General features: G+C 45.1%; 1 protein-coding gene across 7 annotated transcripts in view; it reads left to right on the top strand.

The window, feature by feature from the left end:
* nrg3a (neuregulin 3a) overlaps positions 1-26,867 on the top strand; it is a 147,051-nt gene that overhangs the window by 81,012 nt on the left and 39,172 nt on the right. For all 7 annotated transcript variants that reach the window (XM_088385849.1, XM_088385844.1, XM_088385846.1 and 4 more), the window contains one exon: positions 24,643-24,772. In XM_088385849.1, the coding sequence (XP_088241975.1) occupies positions 24,643-24,772 (130 nt within the window). The remainder of the gene's footprint in view (positions 1-24,642; positions 24,773-26,867) is intronic.

Here is a 26,867-nt window from a genome sequence, read left to right as displayed (position 1 = left end):
TGTTTTTGTTTGTTTGTTCTTTTGATACTCCATGTACTTGCTTACGTCATCATATTCTTAGTTTAATCATGCTTTCAACCATATCTTTTCTTTGTTAGGCAAAATATTTCCCTCTGTCCAGAACGTTCAGTAGTAATCGAAAACTGGCGTCTCGCATTAGTCAAAACAAATGATACAATCAAGTACTGAACATTTTTAGACAACTTTGGCAGTGTCTGTGATTTAGAAAATCATCAGGCATGCATTAAACAGTTCCTTAAGGGTCATTAAGCTATTCAGGCAATATATCAAAAAACATTTGTTATTTCAAAGTGCTCAGAAATATATATCAGTTATAAAAACCTTTCTCATTACCACTTATCAAAAATGTCTTCTTTATTGATTTGGTGTCTAGGTATAATTATATGCTTAAGATTTTTCTTTTATTGATTTAATATGTGAATATACTTGTCTGCTTATGTACTTTATTCAATGAGGTTTGAGCATATCTGTTTTTGTAGCTAGGTAGGACTGTGTGGGGGTGGGGGGGTGGGGTGGGGGTGGGGGGTTATGGTTAAGGGTTAGGGGGGCTGAGAGATGTTTTTTATTTTTTGGGGGGGAGGAAGCGGGGTGGGGGATGCCTGCCTTACACGTTAGGCACTCAGCTTCATATGCATCACGACCCTGGCGAAAGCAGTTTTTTTTTTTTTAATTCCTCCGTAAAGATGCATTTTCGTTTCAGAATTGTCTCCACTCGCTGGCAAGCACTCGCCTACTTCCTCCTCATGCACACGCACTCACAATCAGCAGTGGCTAGATTTGAGGAGAAGGGCGTCACTTATTTTCGAACGATTACAAAGAAACCTGGAATGGAGTGAAATGGAACAAAGTCAAGTTTATCAAGTCAAGTCAAGTTTATTTGTAGAGCCCTAAATCACAAGCAGTCTCAAAGGGCTTCGCATAGACAAACAATTGACAATTATTCTCAAAGCATCCCCTGATCTTAAGCTCCCAAAAGGGAAAGGAAAAACTCAAAAAAAAACCCTACCAGGGGAAAAATGAGAAACCTTGAGAAGGGACCACAGATGGAAGGATCCCCCTTTCAGGATCACCAGGCTGCAGTGGATGCAGAGAGGGCGCATAAAATACGTAATATGAAACTCAATGAAAAAGTGGATGTCCAAATCAAAGCGAAGAGCTGCCCGAGGTGTCCTCGATTGTCCTGGCAGTGTCTTCAAGGTGTGTAATCCGCTGCAGTTCAATCATCCTGAATTGGAGATATCCAGATGAGAATCCAGATAGCCACTGTCAGCTTGGGTGTCACCTAACCATCTCCCCAGCCGGGAAGGGGTGGGGGGAGAGGGAGCGAAAACAAACTCCAGCCGAATCGGCCACTACAGGTTAATTAAAGGCCATATCATAGAAATGTGTCTTTAAACGTGTCTTAAATGTTTCTATTGAGGTAGCAGTTCTAATATCCATTGGTAGGGCATTCCAAAGCTCTGGAGCCCGAATAGAAAATGCTCTAGACCCTGCAGACATTTTCTTGGCCCTCGGTGTCACTAAAAGACTAGCGTTTTGCGAACGAAGGTTACGAGACGGAACATAAGGAACATAAGGTTGACGAGATATGAAGGTGCTAAGCCATGCAATGATTTATAGGTTAATAGAAGAACCTTGAAGTTAAATCATAAATGGACCGGGAGCCAATGTAAATTGGCTAATATTAGGGTAATGTGATCAAATTTTCTTGTCCATGAGAGCAGCCTTGCAGCAGCATTATGTACTAACTGTAGACTTTTGATGCTGGGCTTAGGAAGACCAGAGAATAATGCGTTACAGTAGTCCAGGCGCGACGTGATAAACGCATGTATAATAGTTTCCGCATCACCGGGTGAGAGGATCGGACGAATCTTAGCAATATTACGAAGGTGAAAAAACGCAGTTCTGGTTATATTCTTAATGTGCTTTTGAAAGGAGAGCATTTGGTCAAATATTACCCCGAGATTAGTTACAGTATCGCTCTGAGTGATAGTACGGTTATCTATAGTTATAGTGGTTTCCTTAAATAATTGATAACGAGCTGGACCAATTGTCAACATCTCAGTTTTGTCTAGGTTAAGACGAAGGAAGTTGAGAGACATCCATTGCTTGATCTCTGCAAGGCACGCCTCAAGATTACAACAGTCCCGCGGATCTGTCTTTGATAACGGCATATATAATTGGGTGTCATCCGCGTAACATTGAAAACGAATATTAAATTTACGAATTATGTCCCCAAGCGGAATCATATAAATATTAAATAGAATTGGTCCGAGTACCGATCCCTGTGGGACACCACACGTAACATTATAGAGCTCAGAGGACGTAATGCCATGGACCACTCGGTACGTCCTGTCTGATAGATAGGAATAGAACCAGCCTAGTGCTGACCCTGAAATACCAACACAACTTTTAAGACGCTCTAATAAAATATCGAAGTCTACAGTGTCAAAGGCAGCACTAAGATCGAGTAGTAACAATACCGATGAAGTGTTTGAATCCATAGCTATGAGGAGATCATTAGTCACTTTAGCAAGTGCTGTCTCAGTGGAATGATTAGCTCTACAACCAGACTGAAAAGATTCATATTGATTATTGGCGACCATGAACAGCAGCAGTTCATTAGGTTTTAAAAGCTGCTGCGCTACTACTTTTTCCAGAAGTTTTGCTATGAATGGGAGGTTTGAAACTGGCCTATAATTACCGAGACAGTCCGGGTCAAGATTTGGTCGCTTAAGTAGCAGTTTAATGATAGCGGTTTTAAAGGCTGTTGGCACTATCCCAGAAGAGACAGACAGATTAATTATATTTAAGACGGACGGTCCTAAAATTTGAAATAATTCTTTAAATAGTAGGCTGGAAGCGGGTAGAGTAAACATGTTGTTTGTTTAGCCACACTAACAAAATGTGTAAGCCTTTCAAGGGACACGCTTTTGAAATTTGAGAGGGTTATTGCATGATCGTCGGCGCCGGTAATCGGCGGTCTTGACTGAGCGATTGGAATGGTCATCTTGATCTCATCCCTAATGGATTCAATCTTTCGAGCGAAAAATTTCATGAACTCGTCAGCTGAATGGAAGGAGCTTTCGGGGGTCGGCTGGCGTAGTGTTAGCTTTGCCACTGTATCAAATAGGTATTTAGGATTGTTTTTATTGAGATTAATGACTTGCGAAAAATAATGAGTTTTTGCCAGATGGAAAACCTCAAGTTTGGTTAAACGCCATTTGCGCTCATGCTTTCTACATAATTGCTTAAGCGTACGTGTTTCATCTGTGAACCACGGAGTAGGCAATCTACTGCGAGTTTTCAGACGTAGCGGCGCCACAGAGTCGATGGCATTTAACAATGTCACATTGAATTCATGTGTAAGATTATCAATAGAGCCGATATATGCGGGAAATATGGCAGTTGCCGGTGACAGTAACTCAGATAAGGCAGTTGCAGTCATGGAGTTAATATTACGGCTGCTATAATTCTGATTGCTCTCTTGTCTTTGACAAAGAATTAAAATTTCAAATTTTATTAAGTAATGATCAGAGAAAACAGGAGTGTATGGCAGTACTATTATATTTGAGGTTGCCAGTCCTTGGGATAATACCAGATCTAAGGCATTTCCATTCTTATGCGTTGCTGCCTGTATGGCTTGCGTAAAACCAAACGTATCAGTTAAAGTCTGAAACGCCGAAGTAAGTGGCTCTGACGGTAAATTCATGTGGATATTGAAATCGGCCATGATTATTATATTATTCGCATTTGTCACTAGATCAGCCACGAATTCTGAAAATTCATCCAGGAAGCCAGAGTAAGCCCCGGGTGGACGGTAAACAACAGCAAGATAAAATGACGGTAAAGCGGTGGATCGGACAGTGAGAACTTCAAATGTTTAAATACGTTAATCGAACGAGGCATAAATCTAAGATCAGAATTTGAGATGAGTGCGACACCCCCACCGTTTTTTCGAGGACGCGCCACATGCGAGCTCACAAAATTTGGAGGCGAGGCCGCATTAAGCAGCAGCAGTTCATTAGGTTTTAACCAGGTCTCACAAAGACCAAAAACGTTTAGATTATGTTCCGTGATGAGGTCATTAACGAGAACTGCTTTCGTATGAAGCGATCTAATATTCATAAAACCGAGTTTAAATGTAATCGGTCGATCAGGGTTCGTATCTATCGAAGGATTTTTAAACAAAATGCGAGTAAGATTGTGTTCTCTAGGCCTGACATCACCTCTCAAATGTTTATTAGCGCGGTGGTACGATACGACCGTAGGAATTTGATAGTAAATATTTGGTACACATGTAATATTATGTGAAACAGGCACCGTTTCATCAGCGATACCGGTCGGGGTGGAGTGAATGGATTTATCTACTACCTCAGTAGAAAGTGTGTTCACATGTACTGTAGCACTATTCAAACTGCCACGCTCTAGTCTGCACAAGGAGCTATGTGCATGCTGGAAGTCTAGCCTACCGCTAGTTAACTTTTACTTAACAGACTCCAAACCCATCCTAACAGGTGGTCTAGTCACCTGTGCCCCGACCTGCTCTAAAGTGACCTGTCATGAGTGGCTCAAACGGTAATCTATATTCCTAGAAAGAGTGAAGGCACCTTCACGGTTAGGATGAAGGCCGTCCTTCCTCAGCAGGGTGGCCCCAGAAGGAGGACCAGTTAAATACAAAATACAAAACTATAAAATACAGTCCCTGCTTTTTACAGAACACAGCCATCCATCAATTAAGGGAGACGAATCTACTAAACCTCTCATCAGTGCCTCTCCCAGGCAGGGGGCCAGAGACAAATACTCGATGCCGACTCATCTTTGTGGCGAGATCACAAGTCCTCGCTATGTTTTTCTTTGTGATCTCTGATTGCCTCATCCTAACATCATTGGCGCCGACGTGTATCACTATGTCCGAGTAGCTAGTGTTGTTGGAACTACGCTGTTGACTAGGCCTATCGCGAGTCAGCTCCCTCAGATTAGCTTTTATGTCGGGTGCTCTGCCCCCAGGAATACACATTACCGTGGCTGGATTTTTAAGCGTGATATTTCCGGTCATGGAGTCACCTATGACCAAGGTGCGAGGGCCAGTAGACCGAGATGTCTTTGGACGGCTATGCGTCTTATCTGGCTCATTGCGATTAGCAAGCCGCTTGGGGCTAATGCTAACTGGGCTAGCGGGCGGACTACAGTCCGCGTCTCTGTCCGCCACATCTACTGTTATTGCACTATTCTGCTCTAGCTGGTGGACACGTCCCTCTAGCAAGGACAACCTCTCTAAGAGAAGGGTGCAGTTGGTGCACGAAGCCGTACAAACCTCTTGATCCGCAGCCATACTTACGTGTCCGATGATCGATGGTAGACAAACGGCCACAAAGCTTCCACTGAGAGCCAGACAGCGACGTGGACGAAATGGCAGGAATGGTCTGTCCGCGATGTTCAACAGTAGTAAACTCCCAAAAGTGGAGTAAAAAACGTAAAAGACAAGGACAAACTAGAGAAGAATATATAAATGTAGAATTGTAGATCGTCTCTCTAGTGACGCTGCGGCGCTCTACGCTCTATTGACAATGTACTGTAAAAATCCCGGACAGTTTTTGAAATTCTCCCCGGACAGACTTTTGGGGCTGAAAAGTAGGACATGTCCGGGGAAAAGGGGACGTCTGGTCACCGTAGTTTATTAAAAGATGTCGACGGCAGAAGACTTGTCCCTACAAATATAACACGTAACAAAATAAATCCCCTGACAATATTTATGAACACAACTTGTAAACAAGCACTGCAGTCAAGTTAACCAGTAAGCTAAAGCTAGCGTTAGCGAGACGCTAACAAATGCATTTAACACGTGTGCCCCAAGAATAATACACCACTTTCGACACTTTTTGATTAATTAAGATATCACCGGGAGAGACTTGTCCATACATAACACGTATCAAAATAAATCCCCTAATAATATTGATGAACGTCTCGTAAACAAGCACTGCGGTCAAGCTACGAAGTAAGCTAATGCTAGCGCTAGTGTTACCGAGAAGCTAAAGAATGCATTTAACACATTATTGTGTTCCCCAGATGCAATTCATCTGATACAACTACTCAAAATACACCCATAAGAAGTCAGAACATGGAGCACAAAGCTTACCCCTTTACTGTGTCCGTCGTTTCCATAGATTGAAGGAACTGAACCATCAACTACTAATACAAAAATCTGAGTACCGTATTTGCCGATGTATTGGTCGACCTTTTTCGATCCAAAATCGACCGAAAAAAATCGACCTCGACTTATACACCGAGTCATAAAATTTAACTTCGTATTCATCGCTTCAAATGTGATGGTAACCAAGGCCGTTTCTCATGCATCTCATTGTGCGTTGCACTTAGAAAATTTGAACCGGGCGGCGTGCGCGAGTGCGCGGCCCGCTGGAAGTCGAATGAGGCGCCGCGACCACCTCCGCGGTGCTTATAAACAGCCGATCCGCTCGGCGGGGGCTATTTTCGGCCACTTGGCTCGTGCGCACGGCCTCCCGGATGTGCCGGGCGGGTGCGCGAGCTCGCCGGCCGCTGGAAGTCGAATGAGGCGCCGCGACCACCTCCGCGGTGCTTATAAACAGCCGATCAGCTCGGCGGGGGCTATTTTCGGCCACTTGGCTCGTGCGCACGGCCTCCCGGATGTGCCGGGCGGGTGCGCGAGCTCGCCGGCCGCTGGAAGTCCAATGAGGCGCCGCGACCACCTCCGCGGTGCTTATAAACAGCCGATCCGCTCGGCGGGGGCTATTTTCGGCCACTTGGCTCGTGCGCACGGCCTCCCGGATGTGCCGGGCGGGTGCGCGAGCTCGCCGGCCGCTGGAAGTCCAATGAGGCGCCGCGACCACCTCCGCGGTGCTTATAAACAGCCGATCCGCTCGGCGGGGGCTATTTTCGGCCACTTGGCTCGTGCGCACGGCCTCCCGGATGTGCCGGGCGGGTGCGCGAGCTCGCCGGCCGCTGGAAGTCCAATGAGGCGCCGCGATCTCCTCCGCGGTGCTTATAAAGTGCCGATCCGCTCGGCTTGGAGCTATTTCCGGCCTCCTGTTGGTGCCGGGCGGCGTGCGCGAGCTCGCCGGCCGCGATCTCCTCCGCGGTGCTTATAAACAGCCGCATGCGCACGGCCTCCCGGAATTTGAACACATTTCGTCAATAAATTTCGCATATTGAATTTTGAAGTTTAATATAATGCAACAATTGAGCTCGACTTATACAAAGGATATATCATAAAATCGTAAATTTCCGTCGAATTTTAGGGGGTCGACTTATACACCGAGTCGACCTGTACACCGGCAAATACGGTAATAAAGATGGTGGATTTGCAAAACCATTTGGCAACACCCATTACCTAATTGGTTTGTCCCGCCCCAACGGATGTGATGTAATAGATAAGAATACGTAATAGAAAATGGAGAAAAGTGAACACAGTAGCAAATAGCCCCCCAACAGATCATAAAAGTATCTCTGCAGCACCTGGAGGGTATTACACTTTTCTACACTCTTGGAGGCTCCAAATACACAAGAAAATCAATGTAAAAAGAGTATTTTCCATGATGCGTCAGGATTCCATAGGCACCGTTACTGGTAATCAGTATCCCTAGACCAGTGGTTCTTAACCTGGGTTCGACCAAACCCTAGGGGTTCGGTGAGTCGGCTTCAGGGGTTCGGCAGAGCTGGTATGTCATCCCCCCCCCCCCCCCCCCCCCCACGCGGATGGCCGATCACACCTGAATGTCGTGTAAATTCGCGATAACGCATATCTGAACTGGTCTTGCAAAGGCAACAGCAGAAGTCACACTGATTTGCTGGTATGTCATTCCCCCCCCCTAAAGAGGGGTTCGGTGAATGCGCATATGAAACTGATGGGGTTCTGTACCCCCCCCCCCCCTCCAAAAGAGGGGTTCGGTGAATGCGCATATAAAACTGATGGGGTTCGGTACCTCCAAAAAGGTTAAGAACCACTGCCCTAGACTATTATCGTGAGGATAGATATTCATGGCCCGGGTCAAAGTTAAGTCGGAACGTAGCATGTGTTAGGGCTCGACCCGTTTGCCTTTTTACTCGTTTTAAGCAGGATTGAACAAAATGTGTACCGTTCTCTGGCTCAACTTGTCGCTGACAGTGAGAAGTGGGAGATTTTGCAGTCAAAGCGATAGTGTGTACTGGAACGTAAGACGGTCATGAAAATGTTTTGCCAGCTTCGGCGAGACCTGGGTCCAAGGGAAGATGAAGTGAATGGATCGGCATTTTGGCAGCAAAACTTATTGAAATAATTTTTGAAAAGGGTTCAAAAGGGTGAGGCGAAGAATCGATATGTGTTTGGAAAACGAACTTTACATAAGGGTGAAAGTATTTTTTCTTGGTTGCTTGCCACCAGCGACTTGAAGACCGCGCTGCTCACGCTTGGAATTTTTTTATAAACGCTTTCATTTTAGCAGCACCGCTCGGAGCTTCAATCGGATGATATCATGCAAGCACACAATATTTATGGCTAGATCCACCATAAAAATAATTATTTGACTTGGAGCGGCTACAATCTGGATACGTCGGACGTCCACGTGAGCAGCTGGAGGCTTTGTGGCTCATCACAGTGCAATTCCTTGCAAACTAATGGACCGATAAGTCTTCGCGGTCTCAAGACGTCAAGCAGCAGAAGGTGGATGGAGGAGGAAAGTGTCAAAATGGCTCTTGGACCTTAGGGGAGCTTTTTTAAAGGAAGTACAAAATGGCTGTCCGGTCACGGACAGCTGCGTTATTACTGTCGTCCAAACACTTCTCTCAGTGTGCTTTTAAGTGTCTAATCCCGTTGCGGTGATGTCCGCACTACTTACAGCCCATCGGGGACAGATTTGCGTGCTTTTGCTGGGATACTTTTTGCTCTGATGTGCTTTGACGTCTGAACCGACGCAGAACAGAAAAGCCGTCTCACACTCTCCTGGTGGTGATCCTTTGAATTACAGCCGACCCCCATTTATGGGCTCGGGGGCAAATACATTAGACCCACAGCTGGCCCACAACATCATTTTTTGTCCACTGAAGTTGGTCTGAGCAGAACTCGTCACAACCCCATTGGACTGGCAAAACACATCCGTCGATTGAATTTCATAATTGCCATTTGTGCTGAGTATGACACGTCTGGCGGGTTATTGGGTAGATATTGATGCTAAACTACTTCAGAGCAAGTTGTGTGTTGTTTTGTCCCCTTGGATTGTACTGTGGGTTCCCCCAATTGCGGCGTGATAGCCTTGCTGTTCCGAGGTGGCTTGAGTCAGGTCTTGCCAGTGTCAGTGTCAGCCCCGTGACATCATTCAACATGTGGGCTTCAAGCGCACACATACACAGAGCCACACGCCGACAGTTTGAGGCTCGTTTATCCTGCAGCCACGTCAACACACTGGACAGGATAGAGCGCAACAAACATCCCTGTCAGAATTTGGCTGCTGGAGGAGTCCGACGCCGGGTTTTGACAGGTGACGTTTCACTTGTTGAGCTGGAGAACACAAACATCAGCAGCACCCAAAATCAAGACGGACGACTGACTCTCGTCAATCCGGGGGTAGAAGAATGCGCCATGGGAGGAGGAGGGCGAAGAAATGGAGATGTCTCCCCGCCAAGGCTGCCAGTGACCACTGATTGACAATGAATCTTCATGCAAATAGAGTCCACATTGGTTTTGGAGGTGTAAAGCGGTCCTGGCAGACGTTCCTCTGGTACCCATACGTATTTCCAGGAAACTAATTGTCATTCTCAGTACTTGTACTTCCTCCAGTCAGATAAGTGCAATCCAATCATGAAGCCGTTATTACCCAGAAACCGAACGTTAATGCTATCTTGACTTGTGAGTTGAAGTTGTTATGTGACCGCTATATCAAACCAATTTTCCCCAACAAAAGTAATTGAAATTCCGCCCATCCAGTCCAGCCCACAAAAACCGCTGCACCGGATTTTAATTCAGCACATTTCCTTTGGTGACAAGATGTACTCTTAGCTTTTTCCATTCTTTTGAAATTAACGTTGGAGCGTGGTTTGCTTTAAAGTAAGTGGAGACAAAAAAAAAGCTTATTTTTTATTTGCCTTTGCTTTCTTTTGACACCTCAAACTACAAAACAAGTAGTAAAACAAATAAACGAATCATTTATGTCCAGTATTATAAAACATTGGAAGGTTTAAAGTCACTGGGATTTATGCCAGTATCCGTTACCTGGTGATGGTATTTCATATTATACTATGTTAGCATTAGGCTAATGGGTGCTCAGTACACAAAATTACATGTTTTGGTTGCACATCAGTTTTTTCAAGATACAATGTTTGATTCTATTTTGCGTCAGGTGTCTTACATTAAATTTCCACGTGGAGTGATATAGTGAACCTATTCCACGCGATAAAGAAGGCTCACTGTGTCAGTGGTTGTGGGATCCGACTGTGTCTTGTGTTTGCCTTTGACTCAGCCCAAGTATTTGTCATATTTCACAAGTGATTAGCGTTTCAGCGGCAGAAAAACAATATTCTAGCCGTCGCGGGCAAGTCAGCCTTTGATTGAGTTTGACTCGCTTGAATAATGGCAACGCTATTACGCGCCGTTTCCGTGCTTTGCGTTTCACTCTCAGCATTCACACAAATAAACGCTTAACATGGTTGGGCATGATGGATCGTGTTTCATCTTCAATCATTTCATCTTCTCATTACCGCTTCACACTCGGAGGATTTTCATATTTTATCAGCAGCTTCGCCGCAAGTTCATTGTGCACTGACAAAATGGAGGCTGAATGGTGACATCATGCTAACTCATGCTACTTTCTTCTGAAACAACCTAAAGCCAGTGCCGGAAAGTAATGAACAACAAATATTTTGTTCCCACGATATGCTGTTAAAGTCATATTTGGTCCGCTAAGGCATGTGACAGTAATCAAAAGAAACTAAATGTCAATCTTTCTTGCTGAAATGTGGCGAATTTTCTTAAGTCATACAAAATACAAGCACGTGGAAATTTTTTTAAATTCTTGAGTTGCTATATTTGAGTACTCAAAGAACGATTTGTGGCGAATTGTTTTGAGCCACGAAAGCAATCACTAGCTGTTAGCTGTCAGCACCTCTGCCTGGCGAACCGGCCTCAACGCAAAGTCCGAGTTGGCCGCTAAGTACCGTGATGTCGCTGTAATTAGATTGTTATTGAGTAGTCAAAATGGGCGGGCTAACAGATCATTAGCATTCGTGCTAGCACAGACGCTAACGCTGGGCATAAGTGTCCGCTTATCTTCGCTAATAATATCTTATTGACGCTAGAGTGCCAACAACTGTCGCTTGCACGTGCAAACTATTCAGCTTGTGATTTTTATAGTCCATGCATATTTTATGAGAGGCAATTAAAAGAAAATGATGTGGCTTGAATAGCGGTTAGCCATTATTTTACGCACGTCAATCACATTGAAGGACTGCGGCGGTGGGGAGGTAGGGGCGGCCCACTTGCGGGGCTTTTTTAAAGACCGAAGGTGGCAAAAAAGCAGAAGTTCCAAAGAGTAGTTTGAGGTGAGTCGTCATTTTTAATCAGAACGAACATCTGTGAGCTCTGCAGGGATACACTTGACAAGTGCGAGGAGAAGAAAATTGTATTTCATTCCCACAGCATGAATGTGTGCTCGCATGCGCGCGCGCACACACACGCGCGCACACAGACACGCACGCGCGCGCGCGCACACATGCGCACGCACACACACACACGCACACACAGAGTGGGCAAGCTAGTTGGAGTGAGCTAAATTATAAAATACCGTAATTGCCGGACTATAAACCGCACCGGATTATAAACCGCACCAGCTAAAATTCAGGGATACTTCATTTTTTTTCTTACATAAGCCGCACCGGACTATAAGACGCACGTGCACACAAGTTTTTTACAAAGAGAGACAGTACATAGAAAGCCTTTTTAACGTTTTAATAACATACTTGTCTTTCTAAACATTGCCTGTGACGCAGCAGTCGTACCGCAGCAACGTGGAAGTGTGCACGCGAGTTATTAGCAAAGAAAGACTGGACACAGAAAGTTTTTTTAAAGCTTTAATAACATACCTTAACATTTCTTTCCAAACACTGCCTGTGACGCAGCAGTAATACCGCAGCAACACGGAAGTAACACAGCAAAGTCACTGCCGAAAGCACATTTCCCTTTATTCCCTCTCATGACCTCATTTATGAGGTCATCACCCGTTATGCTAGCAAACAGCTACCAGCGCGCTGTCGGTCCTTCCCCCCGCTGCTCATGTTGAGTCACCAGGGTATATTGGCGCATCGGTGGCAACGGGCCAACGGTTTTCTCGATCAACCGGACAGCGAGTGACCTAATACATGGAATACAACAACAACCGCATAAAATCATAATTGTAGTAAAAATATCCACAGCAACAAGCACAAACATGATGAGGCCTTTCCAGCTTCCGAACGTTTTCATCCAATCAGACCAAATATCGGTGTGTACACCTGAATGATCTTTCATCTTTTTGTTCAGTGTCCTTAGTCCTTCCAACGCCTTGGTCAGTCGGCCCCCTGGTGCCGTGTTGTTTGGGATGAAAGTACAACATGCATCACCAAACATTCCACACACACCATGTTCCTTAGCCAATAGCATGTCCAACGCAATTCTATTTTGGAACGCCATTAACGACGTTGCAGCCAATTGTTCATGAACTGCGGCAAATGATTCAGCTGTATAATTACCCAGTCGGTGGACATTGTAATGAACGTAATTAATACGGTCTACATTTTTATTGGGGGTGATCCATAGGAAGATACTTTCGAATCCCGAGGACACTTGATTAACGAGTTTATACTTATCTGGCACACTCCTGGGCACTCCTATAGTGTCAATATATGTTGGATCGTCGTCGCTCAACCACGGGGGCAAAACGTCTCTTTTGGCTCGCTTCAGGGGCCCCGCCAGTGGGGACTCCAGGTTCCAATTGAGATTCATAACCAGATGTCACTGGTCTTCCTCTGCTCCTTCCATCACTGCTAGTTGAATTCTGGCATGTCCTGTTAAAGCTTGAAAACAAGCGAATTTGGAAAAAACTTTGTATATCACAATTACAAATTGAAACCTACTCACCCATTTCTATTTTACCACTCCCCCTTTGACACATTCACCCAATGTGTCATTACGTATCGAAAGGAACCTGCAAAGCGTCCCTCCCTCATCACCACACTCATTGTAGCCATTTTAACACAACCTTAAAAATATGTTTGCAAACTGCCGAAAGCACATTTCCCTTTAAACGCCACAAATGTTTTTAACGCGTGATCAAGGCGTGTCCGTGGATTGGCCTTGCTTTTTACGTCTTTGTGCAGTCGTTGTGTTCCTGCTGTGCGTGCCATGGCCTCTTGGTGCACGCATGCAGATGACACACCTGCATAATTCATTTTTCACAAAGTAGGAAGGATTTATGCCTATGAGCATTTTTGCCATAGATTTTCTGTGTTCCTTCAGCCTGAATAGTGCCTGAATATTCCTTTTGTGAAGCTATGCACCTACTGGAAATTTGATGCTAATTTGTTAGCCCGGCGATGGTATTTTACATTGTGTCTTTGCATTAAGCAGGCGATTTTAAGAAGAAAGCTACTATTTCTTTGTAAAATGAAGCATGTGTTGTATTTAAAGGACATTGTGTCATTCTTTTTCTCATGTGTTTAGTCCACTTTACAAGAGTATTACCAAACTTGAAAAGTATCCTATTGTATGACCTATCCTATTTTAGAACAATAAAGTTAACTATGGAAATCATGCCATTAGTTGTGCCTAAAAAGGTAATTAGTTTGCAGCTGTAGCCGTAATTAAACACCTTGTTGTGAAATGTTCCTATCACTGCCATATCAATGTATTGGACCAAGGCACTGGCAGCACTGTGTTGTTATTAGCGTAACTCAACTGCATTTTAATTACAAATGTGGTCGCTGTTCTCCCCTCGTAATTAGACGGTGACAGTTTGGTTTGGTTTTCGCAAATCGTATTTTTGCCTGATACTCGGTTTCCTTGGGCCCAAACCAGTGCTGTGCCGCATACAGGCTAAAGAAGTCTTTTACGGGACAAAGTGACCCTGCAGAGAGTCAAAGAAAATATATATTATTTTTTTACAGGAGCATTTTTATTTGGTAAAATGAAAAGTTTGACCATAAAAGAGACTTTCTGCCACTCTCGGCAGTCTGTAAATGCCTCCTCCCCTCCATCGCTCTGCTGACGTCAGACGTTTTTAAAGATATCAACGCAGAGTTTGACAAAACAACAACTTCTTACTACTCTCAACTTCTTTGGGGAAACTTTTACATGCCAATCAAAGCTGAACTCCAGCAAGCACTTGAAGCTATAGGGAGAAAACATTCCGATTTCTTTCAAGTGGAGGAGACCAAAATAGAGTTGGCTTACCGTTAAGACAAAAAAAAAAAGTCGTGCTTCATGGGTGTACACCTACACGCTTTGAGATGACATGGATGCAAAGTCACTCGTATGGCGGACATTTGCATCCCCTTTTAGTGAACATGCAGCTGACTTGGTGGTTGATGAAAGGCAGCTCAGCCAATGCGTGATCTTAGCCAATCAGGCGCGGCACATTATTCCCGCCGACAACCTCGCCTTTCACAGCTGCTGCCTCCTCCGCTCGCCGCCGACATCATTAATGAGCGACGCAACTGAAGAGAAAGAACGTCGGGTCAAACTTTTTCATCGTTCTGCGCCACGGTGGCGGCTCGCTGCTTTTCTTTCCTGCCGTCCTTGCCGCTGAATAGATTTGTCTTGAATAAGTCTTGAATAGGAAAGTCTGGCCCGGCGTGCTATGTTTCCCGAACAAGCTGCTCACAATGGGGCTCAAGTGTACTTTGGGCGCAAAAGTGAAGATGGATTCATTAGGGCACTTACAAATGAGTATATATAAAACAAACAGTCAGGGAAGTCATCGAGTACAAATACTGTCAGGTGACGGATCCACAAATTGAGGAACATTGTTATTTTTGGAATCCAAAGAAAACAAAATTAGATTGAATTGCCTCCACATCAGGTGAACAAATGAAGGAGAAGGTTTGCCAATGTGCTTGTCACTTTTGAAGGCAGCCAAAATCACGGGGCCGTCGGCCGCTCAGCGATTCCATGGCCAAGCGGAAATGTCTACCCGCCAGTTTGGATTTCTTGATGATGTGACCGCTGACAAAATGCAACGAGGTGAATTTGAAGTGTTTGGGCCAAATTGACAGTCTGCTCGTATGCCGCCAAAGGCTTCAGAAGTCATGGGATGGCACTTCCCTGTGCAGATGGACCTGAAGCAGAGCGCTGAAGCGATCAATGAGTTCTCCTGCAATGTTATGCAACAGCTAAGTCAGTCACCTCGCCCGAATCCCATCGAGCGTGCACTTCACTCATTGAACCCATCAAACCGAAGGGAATCTGCCCGAAGGGAATCTGCCCGAAGTAACGCATGGCAAGTGAAAATAGTTGCACTTGAGGCCAACACAGGGGATGAAATACAGCGTCTGCCGACATCGTCAGTACCTTCCACACTTGAGGCTTTGATTGACTGCAAAGCATTTGCAATCAAGTCAAACGTTCATAGTTTGATTTGTGATAATCCATTTGTCCCATAACTTTCAAATGACGGAGGCGGGTTATCGTTCCTCCACCGTCACCCCTCCCCCTTGGATGCGGAGTAAAAACCCTCCAATGAAAGCTGAAAGCACATCTTTTGCATTTCCATCATGGCAGTCCTGACAACAAAAACCATGACAGTTGTGTCCATGTCCCAATATTTATGGATCTCTTTTTATGAACACGGACGCTCATCTCTCATTTGGACTCACCTACTGAACTGCGCTCCGTCAGCTCAACGTACGGGCCTCATCACGTGTGCGCACAATCATGACACAAAGTAATCTTCCGCCATGACGACACGTCTAAAGAGGACACGTACTTTCTCCACGTCTGCAAATCACTTTTCCAAGGAAGTTCCAGGCTGGGTGGTAACGCGTGGCTTGTACTGCGCGCGCGCAGGAGACGGGACCTCGGTGACGGCGGCGGGGGCCCCGATCATCGGCCGCTTTGTGTTCCCGCTTGACACAATTAAACAACCCCAAGCAAGCACACGCGCACTAATCCGCCATGATGAGGAAGGCGCTGTGACTAATTCACACACACACACACACGCACACACACACACACACACACACACACACACACACACACACACACACACACACACACACACACACGCACACGCACACGCGCACGCACGCACGCGCACGCACGCACGCACACACACGCACACACACACACACACACATGCACACATCGACTTGTTCTTGTTGCTGCCTCTGCAGGCTTCCTCTGCTTCCAGCAAGCCCTCTAATGAATTGACACTCGCACTCCCGTCACATTGCAAGAGATAACAAGCACTAGGGTGACATGTCTCAAGGAACTTCAAATGCTTCATCTTATGGTTACAGCTGAACTTTGTTTGAGCTTCTGTAAGCGTTGAATGTGCATGTCCATCATACTTTAGTACGTTTTTGCGGCCGGCCAAGAGAAAAAAAGGAAAGAAGTTAAAGTCCCAATGATCGTCACATACACATCTGGGTGTGGTGAAATTTGTCCTCTGCATTTAACCCATCCCCGTGTGATTTTGAGCCATCCCCTGGGGGAGAGAGGAGCAGGGAATCATTTGGTGATCTCACCCCCCAATACCAACCCTTAATGCTGAGTGCCAAGCAGGGAGGCAATGGGTCCCATTTTTATAGTCTTTGGTATGACCCGGCCGGGGTTTGAACCTTCAACCTTCCAGTCTCAGGGCGGACACTCTACCACTAGGCCACTGAGCTTGCAACCGTTGCATGGTTTTACCGGTCCTAAAAAAGTACCGCCGTACCTCGCCGGCTTAAGATCGGAATGTTCGTGAACATTAAATTGGAATTGTAACAAATGTTCAGTCAAATGAAATTGAAATCAATCTGTCGATTGTTTTAGGCGACAGCGAGATGCTCTTCCTTCACCTGCTAATCACGAAGCTTTGCGAGCCAGGCGCTCTTCTTTAGTGCTCCCGGCATCTGTATTGTGTTTGCTTGTTATGAATCATTCATCGTATTAAGTCAGAGTTCATCCAGGCTGTCTTATTAAAAATGGAGGAGATTTGAGTTGGGGGGGTGTAGTGGTGGGGGCTGGCCGGGAGCTTTTGCGTCGAATGAGACGAGCGTGCGTTCTCTTTCGGTGGCGTCTCCCCATGGGGCCGACGCACACGAACGAGCGGGAAATGGAACATCGGCAACGCGTCCTCGGCTGCTTCTCATCCCCTTGCGCCGGCGCCATTTTAGACCCATGAGCTGTCACATGTCCTGACAGCTGACGGATGCTCTGGCCTTTGCTAAGCACTGTTTGCTCTTTTAAAAAATCTGAGGCGGATTTTTCTCCTTCTATAAATCCCGGATGGAGAAAGGAGAATCAACATGCTCGGTCGTCACCGGATTTTGACATCACTGGGACTGCGAACAATGAAAACTTGTCAACAAACTTGCGAGACTGAGTTTGCGATGGTGTTCCACTTCTTATTTTGTTTGAGTGCCAGGTTGTCAATTTCTGGGGCCCTTGGTTGAACCCGATGATTGTTTTCTAAACGCAAATGTTTGCAAATGTCTGAGTCAGCACAAAGGTATCTCTTCCGTCTGCTTTTGTGGACGACGACAAAAATGAAAATATTTTCTGTTGGGAGGCAGAAATTTTGCAGATTTGGTCAACTTGATCTCTGAACAAATCATCCCTTATCCGTTTCAGTACGATGAGTAAATTACAAGGTCGCATCACTTTCAGCATTACGGCAACCGTGGTCACTGAAGTAAGCTACTTCTGTTCGATCACATGACATTTAAAAAAAATAATTGATTGACATACAGGTAAGTCTATCGGGAGGCAATCACAGCGTACCGCACCCCCCCACCGCAGCAAGTTTGGCTGCGCATACACAAGCCCGGCACCAAAGCTAAAACAAGATAATCTACGCATTAAGCATCAACACACACACTCGTTTTATTTCTATTAAACTAAAGAAAGTTTATGAACATCAAAAATGACTGGGGTTGCTGGACCAAGTAATAAGCCAAACGGTATCACTTTCATCCCATCGCTTGATTGACATACAGGTAATCTTATTGGGAGGCAGTCACAGTGAACTGCAAGTAAGAAGCCAAACCGTATCACTTTCATACGGAATGGGAGTTGGCCTTTTTTTACCTCATTGACTGGGTTGACATTCCCTTTAGCACAGCTCTATCTAGTGGATGCAGAACGCAACCCTAGTCAACCCCAGTTTGATGCAGTAGCTTCTATTCCATGCGCCTTTTAATCCGGTGCGCCCTATATATTAAATAATTTCTCAAAATATTCAATGAAGGTGCGCCTTCTAATCCAGTGCGCCTTATATAGAGCAGAAAATACTGTAATCTACCACTCCAGGTGCTGCAGAGCTATTGTTATGATCTGTTTGGGGGCTATTTTTTACTCCGTTCAGTTTTCTCCGTTTTCTGTTAAGTATCTTTATCTATTACGTCACATCCTTTGGGGCGGGACTACCAAACAAGGTAATGTGTGTGGCCAAACGGTTTTGCAAATCTGCCATCTTTATTAATCTGACAGATTTTTGTAGTCCAAACATCTCAAGGATGCCGAACTAGAGAGATCAAAATGTTCCGTTGTTGGATACATCAATCCACACAACTCATTGCACCGTCCCCCAGCATCAGATCCTCAAAGCAGTGCCTGGTCAAATTTCGTTTTTCCAAGCAGTGTTCCCACATCTCTGGGTCAAGTCCTGCTTGTTCAAGGACGAATGTTTTAGAAATCTTTTGTCAGTATAGAGAAAGATTCACCGAAAGACTTTATTCCGTTGATGGTTGATCGATATGACTCCTTTCAGTCTGGTTTTAGAGCTAATCTTTCTACAGAGACAGCACTTACTAAAGTGACTAATGATCTCCTCATAGCTATGGATTCAAATACGTCGTCTGTATTGTTACTACTCGATCTTAGTGCTGCCTTTGACACTGTAGAATTTGATATTTTATTAGGGCGTCTTAAAAGTTGTGTTGGTATCTCAGGGTCAGCACTCAGCTGGTTCAATTCCTATCTATCAGGCAGGACGCACCGAGTGGTCCATGGTAATACGTCCTCTGAGCTTTATAATGTTACGTGTGGTGTTCCACAGGGATCGGTACTCGGACCGATTTTATTTAATATTTATATGATTCCGCTTGGGGACATAATACGTAAATATAATATTAGCTTTCAATGCTACGCGGATGACACCCAATTATATATGCCGTTATCGATGACAGATCCACGAGACTGTTGTAATCTCGAGGCGTGCCTTGCGGAGATCAAGCAATGGATGTCTCTCAACTTCCTTCGTCTTAACCCAGATAAAACTGAGATGTTGATAATTGGTCCTACTCGTTATCAACACTTATTTAAGGAAACCACTACAACTATAGATAACCGGACTATCACTCAGAGTGATACGGTAACTAATCTCGGGGTAATATTTGACCAAACGCTCTCCTTTCAAAAACACATTAAGAATATAACCAGGATTGCGTTTTTTCACCTTCGTAATATTGCTAAGATTCGTCCTATCCTCTCGACCGGGGATGCGGAAACCATTATACATGCGTTTGTTACGTCGCGCCTGGACTACTGTAATGTATTATTCTCTGGTCTTCCTAAGTCCAGTATCAAAAGTCTACAGTTAGTGCAAAATGCCGCTGCGAGGATGCTCTCACGGTCAAGAAAATTTGATCACATTACCCCAATATTAGCCAAATTACATTGGCTCCCGGTCCATTTAAGATGTGACTTCAAGGTTCTTCTACTAACCTATAAATCACTGCATGGCTTAGCGCCTTCATATCTCGTCGACCTAGTCGTTCCTTATGTTCCGTCTCGTAACCTTCGTTCGCAAAACGCTAGTCTTTTAGTTATACCGAGGGCCAAGAAAATGTCTGCAGGGTCTAGAGCATTCTCTATTCGGGCTCCAGAGCTTTGGAATGCCCTACCAATGGATATTAGAACTACTACCTCAGTAGAAACATTTAAGACACGTTTAAAGACACATTTCTATGAGATGGCCTTTAACTAACTTGTGATGGCCGATTTGGCCGGAGTTTGTTTTGTTCTCTTTGCCCCCACCCCTTCCCGGCTGGGGAGATGGTTAGGTGACACCCAAGCTGACAGTGGCTATCTGTTAGGTGGCTCAAAAGCTGATCGTGGCTAGCTGGATTCTCGGGGACCAATTCAAGATGAAGGAACTGCAGCTCAACCCCCTTGAAGACACGGCCAGGACAACCGAGGGCACCTCCGACATCCATTTTTTCATTGATTTTCATATTATGTATTACTTGTGCACTCTCTGCATCCATTATAACCTGGTGATCCTGAAAGGGGGATCCTTCCATCTGTGGTCCCTTCTCAAGGTTTCTCATTTTCCCCTGGCAGGGTTTTTTTGAGTTTTTCCTTGCCCTTTTGGGAGCTTATGATCAGGGGATGCTTTGAGAATAATTGTCAATTTTTGGCTATGTGAAGCCCTTTGAGACTGTTTGTGATTTAGGGCTATACAAATAAACTTGACTTGACTTGACTTGGTTCAGTTCCTTCAAACTATGGAAATGACGGACACAGTAAAGCGGTAAGTTTGAGATAACAAAAAATAATAAACTGTACCGCATTTTTCGGACTATAAATCGCAGTTTTTTTCATAGTTTGGGTGGGGGGGCGACTTATGCTGAGGTGCGACTTATATGTGAATTTTTTCATAAATTTTCAAAATTTAAAAAAAAAAGTGAAACCGCGATAAATGAACCGCGATGTAGCAAGAGATTACTGTAATTTGAATTTCAAGTGACGTCAGCAGCGCAGCGCGGCGCGGCGCAGCGCAGCGCGGCGGTTGTTTACATAAAGGACAAAAATTCGATCATGGGATGACGAAGATGTCGAAGAGCCCCACGTACTACCGGCATCATTAGTGGCTTTGTTTGTAAGTGACACGGAGGACGAAGAGTTTGAAGGATTTAATGATTTGGAGTGACACAGAAGGTTTGAAAAACTATTATGGCTTTTACGCACGCCCGTTCCTACTCTACGGAGCTCTCTTTCACCTCCGTGGATGGAAGTTGGGGGCCGGTGCTCAGCCGGGTGGCTGTCCGGGGACGGTGGATGGGGCTTGGACATGGCTTTTACGCACGCCCGATCCTATTCTATGGAGCTCTCTTCCACCTCCGTGGCTGGAAGTGCCACCTCCGGGGATGGAAGTCCACGCCGCCACACGCCTGGAAGTCCACGCCGGTGCTTGGGGTCGTGTGGCGGTTAACTATTTATGTTATAGTTATTTGATATATTTTATTTCATGTAGCAACTTGTATATGTTTTTAGCATTACAGTTCAGTAGTTGTTGGCTCGTTGAACTCTTGTTTTGTTAAATAAAGAGCCATTTACATAACCCACGTCTTTCCTTGTACTTTGTTAACGCTACAATATAGTTATATACTAGATCTGTGGAATAACGATGAGGCTGATGTTGACAAAGGACGAGGAATTTGATCGATGGATTTAATGATTTGGAGTGACACGGATGGTTTGATAATATTATTGCTCATACAATAATTTGATATCTAATTTATATATCGTTATATTGGCCTGTGGAATATTTTGAAGTGCAAGCGCCGTCAGCGGCGCGCACCCATTGTTGACAAAGGACGATCGATGGATTTAATGAATTGGAGTGACACAGATGGTTTTATAAACGTGTTATTTATGTAATAGTTTTTTTTAATAACTCTGAATGGTACGTCAGGCCCGTTCTCAGCTCTTCGTTTGTGTTTATGTCACATTAGCATACCTATCGTTTAGCCTGTTGTTGCTCGTTCATGTCTGTTGTTGGTGTTGGATTTTGTCGAATAAATTTCCCCCAAAATGTGACCAATACTCCAGAGCGACTTATATATGTTTTTTTTCACGTTATTGCGCATTTTATGGCTAATGCGACCTATATTCCGGAGCGACTTTTAGTCCGAAAAATACGGTATTTCACTTTCATATTACTGTGTGTGTATGATGCATTCATTTTCATAGCATTATCGTCAGTCTTTCTGTTGATTTTAGATGGTGTGCGTTCTATGTTTTCACTTCTTGTGGGTGTATTTTGAACAGTTGTATCAGATGAATTGCATCGAAGGTGCTGTTTTATTCTTGGATAACACAATGTCTTTATTGCATTCGTTAGCTTCCCGCTAACGCTAGCATTAGCTTACTTCGTTGCTTGACTGCAGTGCTTGTTTACAAAACGTTCATAAATATTGTGAGGGGATTTATTTTATTACGTGTTAAGTATGGACAAGTCTTCTTCCGTTGATATCTTTTGATCAATCAAAACGTTTGCGGCGCAAGTAAACGCTACCTCGGCTAAAAAACTACAAATATGTCGACGGGAAAGGGTGGTGCACATCTTGCGGCCTGAGGGGTGTGGGGCGTGAAGTATCTCATTTGCATTTAAAAAGACAAAACGGCTTGCTCTGAGCACCTCAGAACAAGTAGAAAAGAGGGACCTGTGATGCTATCAAAATGAGGAATTCAGACAAAAGCACTGCTGTTCCACCTAATATAATCCACAACTGAATGAGTAAAACTTAAAACAGAAGAATTTATAAACGTAATACTTAAGCTTCAAAGCAAAAAAAATCCTTCATGAGGCGAAGAAAATACCTCCAAAAAGTGCTCGAGAAAAGATATTTTGCTTTCACCAGCCGTATTTTCTCTTTGCAATGACGCATTTGTGTTTTCCGTGTCATGGTGTCTTTTGCCATTGAAAAAGGAATGACTTTCTGTCGAGCGTGTTGGCAGCTATGTATGTCACATGTCTGGACATGGAATTGGACGCTTTGGACGAGCCGTTGTAAATGCTCCTTTTGCGTCCACATCGCACAAGGTCAAGCCAGGTGTCCAGAAAGGCTGTTTTTGAGGCCCTCCCGACAGCCGTCAGCGGATCTGCCTAATTGACCTGCTGTTTGTCCGTGTGTCCAAATCTAAGGCTTTGGACGTCAACAATCAGCCATGAATAATGGAGCACTTTTTCTACCGCTGGCTTGCCGAGCTTTTGCAAATCTGCTTTGATGATGCGCTAGGAAAATCCGGGCTCCACTCGGCATGTGCGCCTGGCAAACAATTGGATGAAATATACATCCTGCATACAAACTTTGGACTTTTTTTTCTTTTTTGTATTCCTCCTCATCAAGACTAATGTGCCGCTGCTCTTGTTTGGTATTTGCACCGACTGAGTCAATGAGCTAATTGAAGTATTATACACCTCCGACTTTCAATTTTGGGTGACTTCCTCCTGGTGGGATTAGCAGGGATTTGTCCGTGAAGCAAATTCGCCATTGGACAAAAAAGAAAGAAGAAATCAAAGACAAATGCACAAAGTGAACAGCACCGTAAAGCAGGGATTCAAAAAAGTCCAAACACCTCTGTTGGAAAACCAGTTTTTTGTTCGATTAAACAAAAAAGAGATACAGACTAATACAAACGTGTTCCACCATTAATGTCACTTACGAACTGAATTGAAAAAAAAAAAAAATCGACAATTGCCTTTCACCTGAAGAGGCTTTTCCTTTTTTGTTGTTGTTTTGATTTGCTTGGTTTTCCCTCCTCGGCGTCGCCGCATTAACCTCTGACAGAGACCAGCATTAACAATCAAAGGCAGCCAAGCCGATTCCCCACCTAGCCGCTTTTTATCCACGAGATGTATTTCGAAGAGACGTTTATGAAGGAGATGTTTACATGCAGCTGGAGGCTACACCTGTGCCCACCCCGCCGCAGTCGACTTTGGATTCGCCCTGCTAACTCCACCGCGCTCACTCAAGGCTGTCTGCTCACTTAGCGCTTTTCCTCACGAGGGACGCGGGTGGGCGTGTCCATCCGTCCGTGTGTGTGTGTCACTATGTGGGAGGACGGCGCCTGCAGCATGATGACGTTAGCGTCTTTGGAGATACAAGGCGACGCAAGCTCACACCGGCTTGGCGCCCTTTCTTGGGCCGAGGGTGTTCACGCGAGTGTGTCGCGAGTGCTTTATGGGTCCAGAAGAGCGTGTGCACGGGCTCGCTCGCGTGCGTGCATGTCACTGCCAGGCATCTGCATTGCAGAGGCTTCTGTGGATTATCAGAGTGCGCTGCCCCTTTTTAGAGACCACTGCACTCAAATACCCACGCTCGTCCCATCTCACACACACACGCACACACACACTACTGCAGGTCTCCTCGTGTATTTGAGCATGCTAAGAGAGCAACGTTTGTGATGGATTTACGGTGGTGAGTCTGGTGTGTTCATTTCAAGCAGTCGCAAATGCTGAATGTTTCGGCAATTAGCCAGATTAAGACAAAAAAATGTTGCCTATTTTATGCAAATACGATGTTTTGTCAGCTTTTGAGTGTTTCAAAGAGAAAATGTTGCATTTTGAAGGAAAACGCAAGCGAAGCAAGCCGAGGGGCGACACGGGGTGGGGTGTGCAGACTGAAGTTGACGTTTGTCTGCTTTGATTTCAGCGTCTCCGACCGTGCCGCCGTTGCGCTCGGAGCATTTCAAGCCGTGTCACGACAAGGACCTGGCCTACTGCCTGAACGGTGGCGAATGCTTTGTCATCGAGACCCTCGGCGGACCTCACAAGCACTGCAAGTAAGCCCCCGCCCGCTCGCTCGCGCTCCTCGCGCAATACAAAAATGCAAAGCGGACGGAAACGGAACTTGCACCTCTGTAAGGTCTGTAGGCGTCTTTGCTTGTGATGTAAGATGGAATATGAAATTGTCTTTTCATGAGAAAAGCTTGAGAGTGCATCTCGTGTGTAAGATGAAGAGAGTGTTGTGGTATATGGTTTTTGCAGCTTCGCTGGTCTCCCAAAAAACACTCGGTGATCGGTGGCTGTTTCCCGACGAATGAGCACTTCAGAAACCCACGGCTGATTGGGAAAAGATTTTATTCGACCGATGTCAGAGTGAAGTCTTTCCAAAAAGTTGAGTGGCCCAAGGCATGGATGTAAAAAAGCCTCCCCCAAAAGAGAGAGCGAGCGAGAGCGAGCGAGCCCGCGCTAAAGCGAGCCCCCGCTGGAACGAGAGACCCCCCCTCTTGTCAGGCCCGTAGCTTTTATACCTGACAAGAAGCTGATGTCACGGCTTTGGGTAACAGCTGTAGTTTTCAATCTACTAGTTTACTTCAGTCCTAAAAAGGAGAGCTTGACCAGCGCTGTTGGTGATGGACGACAACAGCCACTTTACCTTATTATAGGATTGCACACATTGCACAACTGAATTCTCCCTGGTCACGGACAACTGGCCCTTCTATCTTCTACTAAGTACTTATACACTACTGAAACTAAAGCTCCCCTGTACAGCAAAAATAGTTTGATAGTCTTACTGCTACAAGTGGAGGATCTAGTGCAACATACAGATACGCATAAAGTTCAAAATTCACTTCAGTGTCTTTGTAAGAATGGAAGGCTGGTGGGTGTGCACATGGAGACCCGGGCTGTTTTTGTCCCCTGCTCTCAAGTGTCTTGAGGGTGCTTGGATGTAGAGGAAAAAAAACTTAATGTAATTTTGAAAGGCCCGTGACAATTGTTTTTGTCCAAAATTTCCATATTGTTGGTAGGTGTTTAAGTTTTAAAGATGGAAATCAAATGATATTGTTTGTTTCAAATTGTTCACACTTGCAAATATTTACTTTTCTAAACCAGAAACTGAACAGCTTTTAAAAAGGTTAAATCCCTCATGGCTTGATCGCCTTTTCAGTAATAAAACTGCTTGTTCAGGAATACGGACTGTGGGTTACATGAGGCCGTTTACATGCCAATCAGGTGGTGGCCGTATGTGTGCCTCCCACTTTTGACTTGCGGCTTTTCAGTGTACTACGATGAGAGATGTGCAATGTCTTGAAAGCCTGTTCCAGTGTGCACCAGATAATCCCATTTTTTTAGGGCGTCTGCAAACTGAAACGCATGCCATGCACATGTCGGTCAGCGTTTCCTTGCTCATCTTCCCGTTACTTATCTGCCACACCCCCTCCAAAAACCTAAAGATGGCTCCCGGTTTGACTTTGAGTAGGCACGGGTGAGCGGCTGGAGGTCAAACTTGCCGCGGGTCCTTTTGTCCATGCGGCGCACGTGCGTGCCCGCCTTCAAATGCGCTCGCCGCTTTTCTTCATGCTTTAATCCACACGCAAGTCAGGCAAAGTCCACTAATGCGCCGTCCGAGAGGAGGGGGGAGGGGCAGTGGAAGGGGCAGCGGAAGGGGCAGTGGAAGGGGCGGTCGGGCGCGCTGTGCTCTTCCTCCTCCTGTGCTTGCTGTTGTTGCCATGGTGACGACATCATCTTGAAGACAAGGCAGCGCTCAAATGACAGACGCATTTTATTGACTTTTTCCCATCATCAACTGGCATCTTTGTTACCTCCACCAGGGAGCCTTGTGCTTATGAAATCTTCCGAGGGGGTTTTACAGTGAGAATGATTTAATATCGAAATGAATACATTTCAAATTGACACCAAAAGGTCAAATGGCATTTTCGTCACTTTGGTAAAAGTAAAAGGGAGTTTCAGTTGGTCATATAACACTCGTTTTTATTTAATTTGCTTTCCAAAAAGACTTTTCTGCTTAGCTTCTTTTGGTGAATTACAATAGCCTTGCGACTTACTCGCCATTGTCAGGGTCCAAACATCCAAACAAAAGAAGACTGGTCACCCATTGTCAGTGTGCATCGTCCAATAACAAGATCCAAAAGA

The sequence above is a fragment of the Syngnathus floridae genome, chromosome 9 (genome assembly GCF_059516105.1).
Source record: "Syngnathus floridae isolate MCC-2025c chromosome 9, RoL_Sflo_1.0, whole genome shotgun sequence".
Lineage (NCBI taxonomy): Eukaryota > Metazoa > Chordata > Actinopteri > Syngnathiformes > Syngnathidae > Syngnathus > Syngnathus floridae.
This window is presented reverse-complemented; position numbering and strand designations above follow the sequence as displayed.